At 42.7% G+C, this 12,622-nt stretch overlaps 1 protein-coding gene across 1 annotated transcript in view; it reads left to right on the top strand.

Moving 5' to 3' along the window:
• The window catches only part of RPS6KA6 (ribosomal protein S6 kinase A6), a 66,229-nt gene that overhangs the window by 43,269 nt on the left and 10,338 nt on the right, over positions 1-12,622 (top strand). The window contains exons 10-16 of the mRNA XM_056859813.1: positions 57-145; positions 3,011-3,075; positions 5,979-6,081; positions 6,792-6,916; positions 8,869-8,994; positions 9,811-9,900; positions 12,410-12,568. Coding sequence (XP_056715791.1) covers positions 57-145; positions 3,011-3,075; positions 5,979-6,081; positions 6,792-6,916; positions 8,869-8,994; positions 9,811-9,900; positions 12,410-12,568 — 757 coding nt within the window. The remainder of the gene's footprint in view (positions 1-56; positions 146-3,010; positions 3,076-5,978; positions 6,082-6,791; positions 6,917-8,868; positions 8,995-9,810; positions 9,901-12,409; positions 12,569-12,622) is intronic.

Raw genomic sequence — 12,622 nt, 5'->3', positions numbered from 1 at the left:
AAAACTGATTTGATTGCTGAGTGCATTTTGAAAAAGTACTGCGTTTGTTTCCATAGAGCAAAACTTGGAATGCCGCAGTTTCTAAGCCCTGAAGCTCAAAGTCTTCTGAGAATGTTGTTTAAAAGAAATCCTGCCAATCGGTTAGGTAAGGATCACTTAGACTTTACAGCAGATAAAGCTATGCCATCTTTTGTAATCTTAAGAGAGCAAATTGTATATTTATGGAGCAAAGCTAAAAAGGCAGGTGGGCTAAAGATACTGTATGTCTTTTATAGGTAAGGTTGCAGAGAAACATTCTCTTTGCTGCATTAAATGTTGTGGCCTGGGCCATAGCTCTATATTGCCTTATGTAGTTTCACAGCAGTCTCGTGTGGGGTTCAGTCACCGTTAATCCAATTGTATAGTTAAGAAAGTGAGGCAGAGAGAACTTTCCCAAAGCTGCTCAAGAAGGGATCTGAGCAAGGTCCAAGTCTGATAACTCTTTCCATTGGATTACATTGACTGTAGGTATGAAGGAACTTAATCCCATTTAATGTGATCTTGAAGAATCCGTTAAGTCATTCAGAGTTGTCCAAAATAGCTTAGCTGCCATAGAACAGTCAGTATCAAAGAAGAAAACAAAGTATAGTGTAAAACTGGGGTGTCAAATATATGGGCTGGGGGCCGTATCTGGCCCCTTGAGAGCTCTTATCTGGCCCGCGAGCCAGTCGAGGCAGCCACCCCCAGTCCCAAGGTGTCAATGATGAAAGACAGTTAAATAAATGAGACTATTGTAAAAGTGTTATTGTGTTTGTATTTTAAATAAAAAAATACTATCATATTACCCATAAAATTTAATGCCAGGTACCCAAGATACAAGCTTTACAGAAGACACAAGCAAAGCCAATTAATGATAGTAATTGTTACTAGACGTATCAAGGACCCATGGCTTTTTGCAAAAAATGTGTGTATAGAAACTGTATTAAAAATTAGTATTCATATACAGTGTGATGGGTACCATATTATGTCACTTATTAAATTTTATGGTACATATGGTGTGGCCCAACACAGTGACATTTATGTCACATTTGGCCCTCGTAACAAATGAGTTCAACACCCCTGGTGTAGAACTTAAAAATGAGAATTGTGATTACAACCAAACCCATCTCGTTGGTATATTGCCTTGTCCTACTCGCCTTTAGGGTTCTAGCACAGGTGTGCTAATCTATTGGTGATCCTGCCTAGTGATGTGATCCATACATAGGTAATATTTTATGCTGTAGTTGTGCTTGCGATGACAAAGAAGGGCGAAGGCAGAATTGTTTGAGCTGAATTAGGCAGAATGTGTCATTTCTGGTGGCATCCTTTTATGGGCATATTGGAATCAAAGGAGCTGGGGAAGGCCTGTGCCAGCCCTTGAGTAAGATCTCAGAGAACAAGAAGAAGAAGAGTTGGTTTTTATATACAGACTTTCTCTACTACTTAAGGAAGAATCAAGCCAGTTTACAATCCCCTTCCCATCAACGGACACCTTGTGAGGTAGGTGGGGCTGAGAGAGATTAGCCCAAGGTCACTCAGCTGGCTTCATGTGCAGGAGTGGGGAAACCAACCTGGTTCACCAGACTAGAGTCCGCCACTCATGTGGAGGAGTGGGGAATCAGCGTGGTGTAGTGGTTAAGAGCGGTGGTTTGAAGTGGTGAACTCTAATCTGGAGAACTGGGGTTGATTCCCCACTCCTCCACATGAACAGTGGACGCTAATCTGGTGAACCAGGTTGGTTTCCCCACTCCTACACATGAAGCCAGCTGGGTGACCTTGGGCCAGTCACAGATCTCGTAGAGCTCTATCAGCCTCACCTACCTCACAGGGTGTCTGTTGTGGGGAGAGGAAGGGAAGGTCATTATAAGCCCGTTTGATTCTCCATTAAGTGGTAGAGAATGTCGGCATATAAAAACTAACTTCTTCTTCCAGATTAGAGTCCACCGCTCCTAACCACTGCTCCTAACTACTACACCACGCTGTGGGAGTTTATTGGGATACCAAGGCATCTACTGCCTGCCACTGCCTGATACCCTAGTTAAGAGGATGCCAAGTCTTTATGTGTGTTTTTTAATCGGTGCTTCGAGGGAGGATATAAATTCACCTATGTTTAACTGATTACACCAAATAAACTGGTTATTCTGGAAGCGCAGCCTACTGAATTTTCCTTTAAGCAATTAAAGACTAGTTGTGGTCAACTTGTGATGAATCAGTCTGTTTCATCGTAACTGGCCACCATTCAATAGTGTAGCTCATGCAGTTCATGTGACTACTTCAGTTTACAGTTAAGAGTTCCAGGAAATCCTTTCAGATCTCTACATTTTGATCTATTGTAGAAAGTACTAAAAAAGCATGCAATGCAAAACTGGGGCAACGTGTGGAAAGATAAATAATGCTAACCTGCTGATGAGTTTGATTTGTGGTGGTGAGAGAGAGAGAACAAGGTCTTTGTTCTCAGCATTCTTTCCCCTTTGTTTCATTTTAGTTCACCTTGTCAAACAGGCCTGGTACATTTGAGAATACAAAGACGACACAGGCCTAATTTGGTGTTTTTTAAAAAATTTCATTGGATTCAGATATGCCCCTCTATATGTGGAAGGCATCTTCCATTTACAGAAGGGTGGTTTAGTTACAGCTTTGCCTCAGAAAAAGGAAATTAAATCCAGAGACGCTGTGCAAACTCTTCCGCAAAAGAACCTTTTGAGCAAGTGGAAGCTTGAAAGTGACTGTGGGATCTTTTATAACACTGCATGAACTCTTGTGCAAGTGTGCATGGAACAGCATTAGCAGTTCTTTTTGTTGGATCCAGCCCATTGCCTTTTTAAACGCTAAAGGCAGAGTTGAAAGCGTGAGTCTGAGGATATAGAATGAATCTGTTGTCTGTACCAATACTGATCATGTATTCTACTTGGTTCTGATCTTATTTGAATGTTTCTTTACGTTCATATTTGATTTACAGCAGTTTAATATTTTGTATTCTCTGTAATTACAGGAGCTGGTCCTGATGGGGTTGAAGAAATTAAGAGGCATCCTTTTTTTTCTACCATTGACTGGAATGTGAGTGTGTTAAGCATGACTTTTGTAGTATTGTGGTTTTTCTAATGATCTACTAAGTTTTAAGTATAGAAGAAGGGGGAAATATACAGAATGCTTGTAAGCAAGCATAACCTGCCATTTTGGATTAAAGAGGAAAACAAGGGAAATGTATTAGAGCAGGGGTGTCAAGCTCAATTGTTACAAGGGCTGGATATGACATAAATGTCACTTGGTCGGGCCAGGCCAGGCCATGCCTTGCCAGCCCAGACACGGGTGGTGGTGGTGGTGGCTGCCTTGCAGGCTGGATAAGGGCTCTCAAGGGGCCAGATCCTGTTTGACACCCCGTATTAGAGTTTAAGATGAAGATCTTTTCCTTCACATATAGATGGTTCGCAGTGAAGGATTCCCTTGCAATTGTCGTAGTTCTGGTTGATTATCAGAGGAATTATTTCCCAAGCAGTTTCCCACTTCATTGTTGAGCAAGTCCTTCTGGCAGTTATGGAAATCAGACTTAGGCACTAATGGGGAATTAGCAGGAAGGGACTCTCCCAGAGCCAAGAATCTATTTGAAGCAGGAATAGCTGAGGCAACATGGTTATCACTTAGAGTATTCAGCAGGTTAAGCGGTTCATCAGTTCTGAGTTGTTCAGGAGTCTTTGTTTGCACTTGAGCGTCCGGGCTTGACCTGCAGTATTTTTGGATCTTGTCATGATAGTTAGGTAGATAATAAACAATAGCGCCTCAGAAGTAGAATAGCAATCTTTAGGAAAGCAAGCCCTCCCTAATATAATCTCTGTCCTCCAAATAACCATGACCATGAATTAAAAATAAACTAAAAGAAATGAATAAAAGGAAGCAGAACAGGCAGCTGCTGCTAGCCTGATGCCATCTTCCCCCCATTCCGTAGACGTTTCAGCTTGGGCTTGAAAAACAACAACAACAACAACACACACACACAACCCAAAAAGTGTTTACTTTTCTCCCCTGTTCTAGGACTTTTCTGTAAAAGCTAGGTTGGTGTAGTGGTTAAGAGCGGTGGACTCTAATCTGGAGAAGCAGGTTTGATTCCCCGCTCCTCCACATGAGCGGTGGACTGAAATCTGGTGAACTGGGTTGATTTCCCCACTCCTCCACATGAAACATGCTGGGTGACCTTGGGCTAGTCACAGTTCTCTCCAAACTCTCTCATCTCCACCTACCTCACAAGGTGTCTGTTGTGGAGAGGTGAAGGGAAGGTGATTGTAAGACTCCTTAAAGGTAGAGAAAAGTGGGGTATAAAAAGAAGAGTTGTTCTTCTTCTAAACTTGGGTGTTCTCCCAAGTTTGGAAATAAAGCAGCCCTGGCCATGTTCAGAACTAGATATAACAAGCAGGGGATCTGCAAGGACTTGTGGAGAGGGAGGGGGAATCACATTTTCCCTCCCTCACAATTCCTTCCCCTAGCAGCCCCCATAGCACCTCCCCCTTTCCTGCTTCCTTTTCTCCTTCCTATATACCACCTTGAGTGTGTGTAAAGTGCTGTCAAATCGCAGCCGACTTATGGCGACCCCTTTTGGGGATTTCATGGCAAGAGACTAACTGAGGAGGTTTGCCAGTGCCTTCCTCTGCACAACAACACTGGTATTCCGTGGTGTTCTCCCATCCAAATACTAACCAGGGCTGACCCTGCTTAGCTTCTGAGATCTGATGAGAACAGGCTAGCCTGGGCCATCCAGGTCAGGGCATACATCGCCTTACCTACCTTTATCTACCTTTCCCTCCTCCTCTCCCCCTGGCAGCCTCTGCCCAGGAAAACTAAGGCTGAGATGCGTAGTGCTGGGTGCCTGGAAAGCCCAGTTACATGGTAGGAAACCTGCAAGGACTTGAGGGGGGATTTTCCCCCTGTATCCCCTTCTCCACACTATTTTCTCTTTCCTTCCTACTGGCACTCCCATACCCTCACCTTTCCCTGCTTCCTTGTCTCTTTCCCACCTACCTACCAACCTTTTTTATCTCCTCTCATTCTTCAGTTATATTTATTATTTCATTTATATCCCAGCTTTCTCCATAATTTGGATGCAAAGTACCTCACATCATTCTCATCATTCTCCTGTGAGGTAGGTTAGGCCGAGAGTGTGTAACTAGCCAAAAGTCATCCAGTGAGCTTCCGCCGCAGAGTGGTGATTCAAAATTAGGTCTCTCAGATCCTAGTCTGAGACTGTAATCACTACAGCATGCTGGCTTTCGTGGGTTGGCTGCTGTTAAACAATAGGAAGCAGCCAGTCCTGGATTAGCCATGCATGTTGGGTGGTAGCAATTCACCTAATGGTTGATGGCTGGCCTGGCCCCAATGAGTCCTCCTTCAAAGGCCAAAACAGTCCTGGAATGGGCACTGGCCCCTCCTCCTGCCCCTTTCTGACAGAAACCAAGGCTTGTATGCTGGCAGTAATGCTATCAGTGCCTAGCCGCACCCCAAATGGCCACTGAGGGCATTAATTGCTTAAAGCTACATATGCTGCTTCTATTATTTGGTTTTTTTTTAAAACCTTCCCAATGTATTTTTAAAAAAGGATTTTAGACTTTTCTGCAAACCTGGGGCTTTTGGGGGGATTGTAGAAAAATCTGTCTTGTTAGTTCATGGTTCCAGTCTCTGGATTTAGGTATCCACAGATTTGGCCCTATTGAGAATTAGAAATATTGATGGTGTTGTATAGCTTTATAAGGACTTAAAAAGAGATTTTTGTTTAAAAAAAGATTAAAGTGGGAAAAATAATTTATCAAATCTAGTACAATTACAAATCTAGTACAACTAGTACAAACTAAAGTCTAGGCTGCAATTAAATATATTTGTTTGTGATGAGAGCAAGCCTTGGAAACCCTTATGCTTACAACAATTTGTAGTTGTCTGAGAAAGATAATACTTTGTGGGTATTATATCAATTTCAGAAATTATACAGGACAGAGATTCAACCCCCATTTAAGCCTGCATCTGGAAAACCTGAAGACACATTTTGTTTTGATCCAGAATTCACAGCAAAAACACCAAAAGGTAAATAAATTTCCAGAAGAACTTGATGTAGAATTCTTCTCTTCTCCTCCCCTTCTGAATTCCCTTCTCTGATGTCCATAATGTTCTCTAGGTCCATAAGGGAATAGAGACGGGGGGAAGGGGAACAGGAGGGAAAAAGGGAAAGAAGAGGGAAGGGAGGGCAAGGGGGAAAAAGGAAGGGAGGCCAGCTGATCTACATAACCCTTGCTGTCCTCAGCCATATGCCTGGTGGAACATCTCTGTCTTACAGGCCCTGCGGAACTGAACTAAGTCCTACAGGGCATGGATCTCGCTTGACAAGAGAGTTCCACCAGGCTGGCGCCAGAGCCAAAAAGGCCCTGACCCTGGTTGAGGACAGCTGGATGGTTCTAGGGCCAAGGACCCCCAAAGAGTTGTTTCCAGAAAAGCATAATGCTCTGTGGCGGTATACCAGGAGAGATGGTCCTGCAGATACGATGGTTCCAGACCATTTATCCCTATGGAATTTTGTTCCCAAGTTAACTTTTTAAAAAACAGATTTTGGTATTCAAGCAATGTAGTTACTTAGGTCTTAATGCATATAGTACTGTTAAATTCTTGAATATAACTGGATGACATTTAGGCTCTCCAATTTTCAAAAAGAGGTGAAAGTTTTATGTATCTATATAGACTAAGTGTATTATACTAAAGTTATATTATTGATTACCTAACAATGTGAATTTATCTTCTAGATTCTCCAGGAGTTCCACCTAGTGCTAATGCACATCAGCTCTTCAAAGGCTTTAGCTTCGTTGCAACTACCGCCATAGAAGACCACAAAATCTCCCCCCTCAACAACATATTGCCAATAGTTCAGGTAAAGTATTTTCCCTAACTTTGGGTTCTGCATAACTTTATATCTGTTGGAAAAAAATCAACTTATGTAGTGATATTTGATTTGCCATAACTGCTTGTCAAGTAAATCTTGTATGTAATGTGCATCTTTCTTTCTTGGTAAATATTGATGCCCAAGGGAAACAGAGGGAAACTTGTTGGACTATGGTCTTTAAATTCTAAGGACACCCTGCTGAGGATTTGGAATATATGCAGACCTCTTTGCCATTTGTAAAAATTTGAAGAATATGTGACTCAGGTGCTGTACTCATTCAAACAGTCAAAGTATCAGTCATCAAGCTGTTGCAGTCTTGGTCTGCATTCAGATGTTGCAATGAACTGTGGCTTATGTTTTGATGATACTCTGGTTGTGACATTCAAATGTACATGTTCTAAACAAACTGAGGTTTGTTGATTGACTTCAAATGAGAGTTAGTAAGTTGGTTAACCACTAATTGTACTAATTGTGGTTTGTTTTGATCTCTGAATTCACAAACGACAGTTTGTTGAGTAGCATTGCCCCTCATTGCCACTTGGGCACAGATATAGCAGTCTAGGGGAGAGCTAGCATGGCATAGTGGTTAGAATGTTGGACTAGTATCTGGGACACAACTAAGTTTGAATCCTCACTCTGCCATGGGAGCTTGCTTAGATCACTTTGGGCTAATCACTGTCTCTCCTGGCTTAACCCACTGCAGTGGGATGCTTGTTTTGAGGATAAAATGGGGGAGAGAAGCATGCTGTTGTAACCAGCTTTGGGTCCCCACTGGGGAGAAAAATGAGGTATAAATATAATAATAATGGGGGATAGGCAACAATTACTTGTGACTGGTTGTCATGGGCCCTGCCTTCGGAGCTGAGGACCCAGAGGACTCTGAAGCTGAAGTGGAGGAACAGGTTGCCTCTGGGCCTTCAGTACCTCCATTGCAGTCAGTAGTACAGGAGCCTGAAACAACTCAGCAGGAACCACAGCTAGGCAGAGAGATGGAACAAAGGCAGACAGAAGCTACTCGTCCCCCAACTCTTCAGTGGAAGCTGAGAATGGCAGCCCTCCAAGCTCACCTGAACCTGATAGGCATATCAGGACTCGCCAGCGTATAGTTTTGCAGGGTAGGCGAAGGAGTGCTCGCCTGGAAAGCCTAAGCAGACAGAGAACTGGTGCTGAGTCGTTGCAGGATGAAGCCTAGCTTGGAAGTGCACTGACTGATAAAGGCAGTGCAGGCACGCTTTCACTTTGCGAAAGCAACCGTGCAATTTCCCTGCCTTCTTGCTACTGCTATGATTGATCTTTCCGGCCGTTGACTCCTGCCTGTTTTGACGAAGCCTCTGAATACTGACCTTGGGAGATAGCAGAATCTTTGTTGCCTGCTCCGAAAGGGGCTAGATACCCCCCCGCACATCTGAGGACTGCGGGCACCGCCCAGCCCTTGACCTACGCCGGCACACTGGTAGACTAACTAAGGTTTGCACAGTTTGAGCAACCGTGGTCTATCATGATGTCCAAATGCAGCCTTGGGTTATGAGCACTGTGTGGGTTGGCTCTTACTCCTGCATCCATTCTCCTCCTTTAGATACACAACAGAAGCAGCTAACAAACACGTTTAAAGTACATTTGGGGAACCTTTACTTTCAAATGTAAAAAAAATGGAATGAATTCCAAAATGACAATTATCCTGTGTATAAATAAATAGAAAACAACATTGTCAGAGGAGACAAAATAAATGGTTCCTCAGAAGATGAACATGCCTTATTTTCCTTAGGAGTAATAAAAGGTGGCCCTAATATTGTGCTGTCTTCTTTCTTTGTCCCTTAGATTAGCTTCCCATTCATTAATAGAAGGAATTGGAGGGACTTAGTTATTTTTTTCCTGTGGTTAACTTTGTCTTATTCCAGGTTTTTTGGGAACATTACATGACAGCTTATGTTTGTTTTTAGCAACTTCATGGGAACAGTGCACTATTCACAGATGTGTATGAGCTTAAAGAGGACATTGGTGTTGGGTCCTACTCTGTGTGCAAACGATGTATCCACATAGCTTCAAACATGGAGTTTGCTGTGAAGGTATTTGTGAAACTGCTTACTACAGATCTGATAACCGTTTATAGCAACCCATATGGAATTTACCAACCTTCAGAGCTTTCAAATTCTTAGAATTCTTTCCTTAGCAACAGTTGATCACCTGGTAAATTGCCTTATTACAAGAACTAGAATTTGTAAAACTTAGATCTAAAACTTTAACACAGATTTCCCCCCCTGAAACCACCCGCTCATAAGGTTGATGGACTGCAGACATTGCAATTGGTGTGTATGCTTGTTTATGTATCTGAGAAAGTAGGCTGTGACTTACAAACACTGGTATGATTTGTGGGCGTTGGAGTAGGTCTCTAAGGTTCCATAATGCTCATTCTTTGTGTCCTGTAAACCACAGATAAATATGGATACTTGAAAATATTTTAGGGCCCACCTGAGCCTTTGAGTTTAAAGCTGACTATAAATTGAAATTGATAAGAGGGCTTCGCTGGTATATATTTTATGGCTCTTCAATTTTGATAGGATCTACATGGGCAGAATGGCAGTCACATTGTAGATCCTCACTGTGTTGCTGTGTCCTTCTCGGATTATTGTGACATGTAACTGGTACAATTAGCTATAAATTAATGACTGTCAGTTGATGTAGTCCTGTGCAGTTTTTTGGTAGGAGTTACTCGCCTTTGTCATTAAAGCTGTGATTCGATTCTGTATGCCTGCCTGCTGGTTGTTCCACAGAGGATTGTCATCTGTTAAGACATAAGATTTCAGTTGACTAGACGGTTAACAAAATACAATAAATAAAACAATCAATACTGTGTAATCTTTTATGCCATTTGACCTTTCTAGATCATTGACAAAAGTAAGAGAGATCCCTCTGAAGAAATTGAGATTTTGATGCGCTATGGACAGCACCCTAATATTATTACTTTGAAAGATGTATGTATTCTTTTATATTGTTTTATATTATATACTATATATAATATTATATATATTATATGTAACTAAGCACTGCTACCATTAAGTCATTCCCTCCAGCTTTTTCTCCATTAGAATGTAGAGAAGGCAACCTTCTTGTAATAATTGGCAGTATTTTTATCTGAAATAATCAATGACTTGTTTACAATAACAGAGCATTTGTGTAACCGTGGTTACGTGGGTTCCAAATGTATGTAAGATACATGAGCCTTGCCTCCCAGGTGTAGGCATTCAGCAGCTTCTTCTCCCTGCTTGGCAGCCAGTGCTTTTGCAGGGCTGCTGGCCTTGGGGAGGAGGGTTCTGCTGCTGCACCTTCCATTGAGATGACAAGTGGGCAGGGCTGGTACCTTCCTGGACTGTGGGGGCTGTGGGTGACTGCTGTGGCCGCCCCACAGTTAAGTGGGGCTGGGGGTTTCTGGTAGGGGCTGGCAGAGGAAGCCAGGAGGGCCTCCACGCCAGGGCCGTTGACTTTGAAGGCCGGGATGGACTCTGCTGCTGTGATGGAGACCTCGGCATCTGAGCCTGTTCCCGGACAAGGCCCTGAAATGTGCATGTGTACATAAGAGTAGAAACTCAAAATAAAACAAGAGGGTTAGTGGTCAAGCAGTTAAGTTTAGAGAGCCAGCGTGGTGTAATGGTAAAGAATGGTAGACTGTAATCTGGAGAACCGAGTTCGATTCCCCACTCCTCCACATGAAACCTGCTGGGTGACCTTGAGCCAGTTGCAGTTCTCAGCTCTCTCTCAGCCCACCCAGAGGCAGTCAGTGGCAAACCACCTCTGATCATCTCTTGCCTTGAAAACCCTATGGGATTGCCATGTGAGCTGTGACTTGATGTCAAAATCACACACACACACACACTTGAGTTTAGTGAAGTTTTGCTCTGAAATTATTCTAAAAGTTTTGAATGGTAACAAGGAACATGATGAAAAATGTTCCTTTCCCTAGATTTAATAGCCATTGGCTATTCATCTGCCATTTCACACTTTAAAAAAAGGGGGAAATGAAGATTAATTTTTTCTTGGCCCTATAAAGATGTGAGAAATATCAAAGAGGAAATAAATTCCATCTAGATGTGAAAAAGGTGATTTTTTGAGTGTGTACATATGATCGCTTTCCCCCTCTGCTTGGGAGCCTATATTTATCACCCACACCAATAAGTGTCAGATGTCATCAGGTGCCAGTAACACCGCTCTGAAAATTAGCCTCATCTCCATTATCTGATGGTATGTTTCCTTAATGTCTAATGCTAATTGAGATATGCATATCCATGAACTGGCGCACAGTGATGAAAGCTCTTCTTGGAATATGATAAATGTGCATTTGAATTTATTGGAAGAACTGTTTGGGATTTGGTGGTAATGAGGTAATGAGGAGGAAATTCCCTGTTTTCCCATTCATCATGTCCTATGCCATAAAGCAAACACTGGTCATTTATGCATGGTCGCTTTACCTTCCTTTATTCATTGTTTCAGCCAGGATCAAATTTTTTCAGTGTGCACGTTACCTCATTCCTTGGAAGCTCAATGCTGTTTCAACGCATAACGAATCCGGCTTTTCCCATTTCTGGCCCGAATTAAACTGTTCTTCCTGGCTCATTCCAGAGTCACAGAGCATGCATACTCTGTTCTCGGGTTGAGCTTCGCCCCACCCTTTCCCAAACCCCTCTTCAAGGCAGCAGGCAGATAGCCAAACAGGGGAAGCGGAGAAGATTGGCTTCTTTCACAGCCAATCACGAAGCAGTGTGTAAAGAGGCAGGGATTCAAGTGCTTCCTGTTCCCTCGGAGCTCTTTCTGAGCAAAGGAAAGGCTTTTTTAAAACGAGGCTTAGATTCCCCCCCTTCTTTCAGATTGCTCCGTTTTTTTGTTTTTTGTTTATTCTTGAAATGCTTTTTTATTCGGCAGTTGGGTCTGGGGGGAAGGAGATCTTCTCACAGGGTGAATACTGCTAAGTCAGCCAATTACAGAGCAGCATTTAAAGGGGTGGGACTTGATTTGAACTTGGGAGACTGCTTTTCTGTATTCATGCCTCCATTAGCACACAGTTTCGTCCCTGATCATTCCAGCCAATGCATACAGTTTCCCCCAACCCGGGTTACTTTGATCCTGGCTGAAACAGGAAATAAAGGAGGTTAAAGTGACCATGCATAAATGACCACTAAGTAGGAAGTGTAGATGATCAGCCTAAGGTCTAATTTGGAGTGTGGGCCACTGGATTGTGCACATCTTCCCTTCCCTTTCACATCCTCATGTGTCTCCACTTCCTGCTCTCACAAGCCTAGGTTGAGCATGCCATGCAGTTATTGCAATGAGTTAGATTAAATGTACGCGTGCTTCTAAATTCACATCAAGAATGCTGAGGTAATCCTGTGATTCTCATTGGTATGTGCTCTGCATTTTGGTGGGTTAAGTGGTGCATCTTTTTCTTTTGTGCTTGGTAACGTTTGTGTTAATTGTGATAATCTTCTACAGGTGTACGATGATGGTAAATATATCTACCTTGTCACTGAACTGATGAAGGGAGGTGAGCTGCTTGATCGTATTCTCAGACAAAAGTATTTCTCTGAACGGGAAGCAAGTGCTGTGTTGTACACTATCACCAAAACAGTTGACTACCTTCACTGTCAAGGAGTAAGTTATGAATATGCTGATAGTTTTGCAGGCCATATAATAACTGTAACAAGG

Source organism: Euleptes europaea, chromosome 13 (assembly GCF_029931775.1).
Source record: "Euleptes europaea isolate rEulEur1 chromosome 13, rEulEur1.hap1, whole genome shotgun sequence".
Lineage (NCBI taxonomy): Eukaryota > Metazoa > Chordata > Lepidosauria > Squamata > Sphaerodactylidae > Euleptes > Euleptes europaea.
This window is presented reverse-complemented; position numbering and strand designations above follow the sequence as displayed.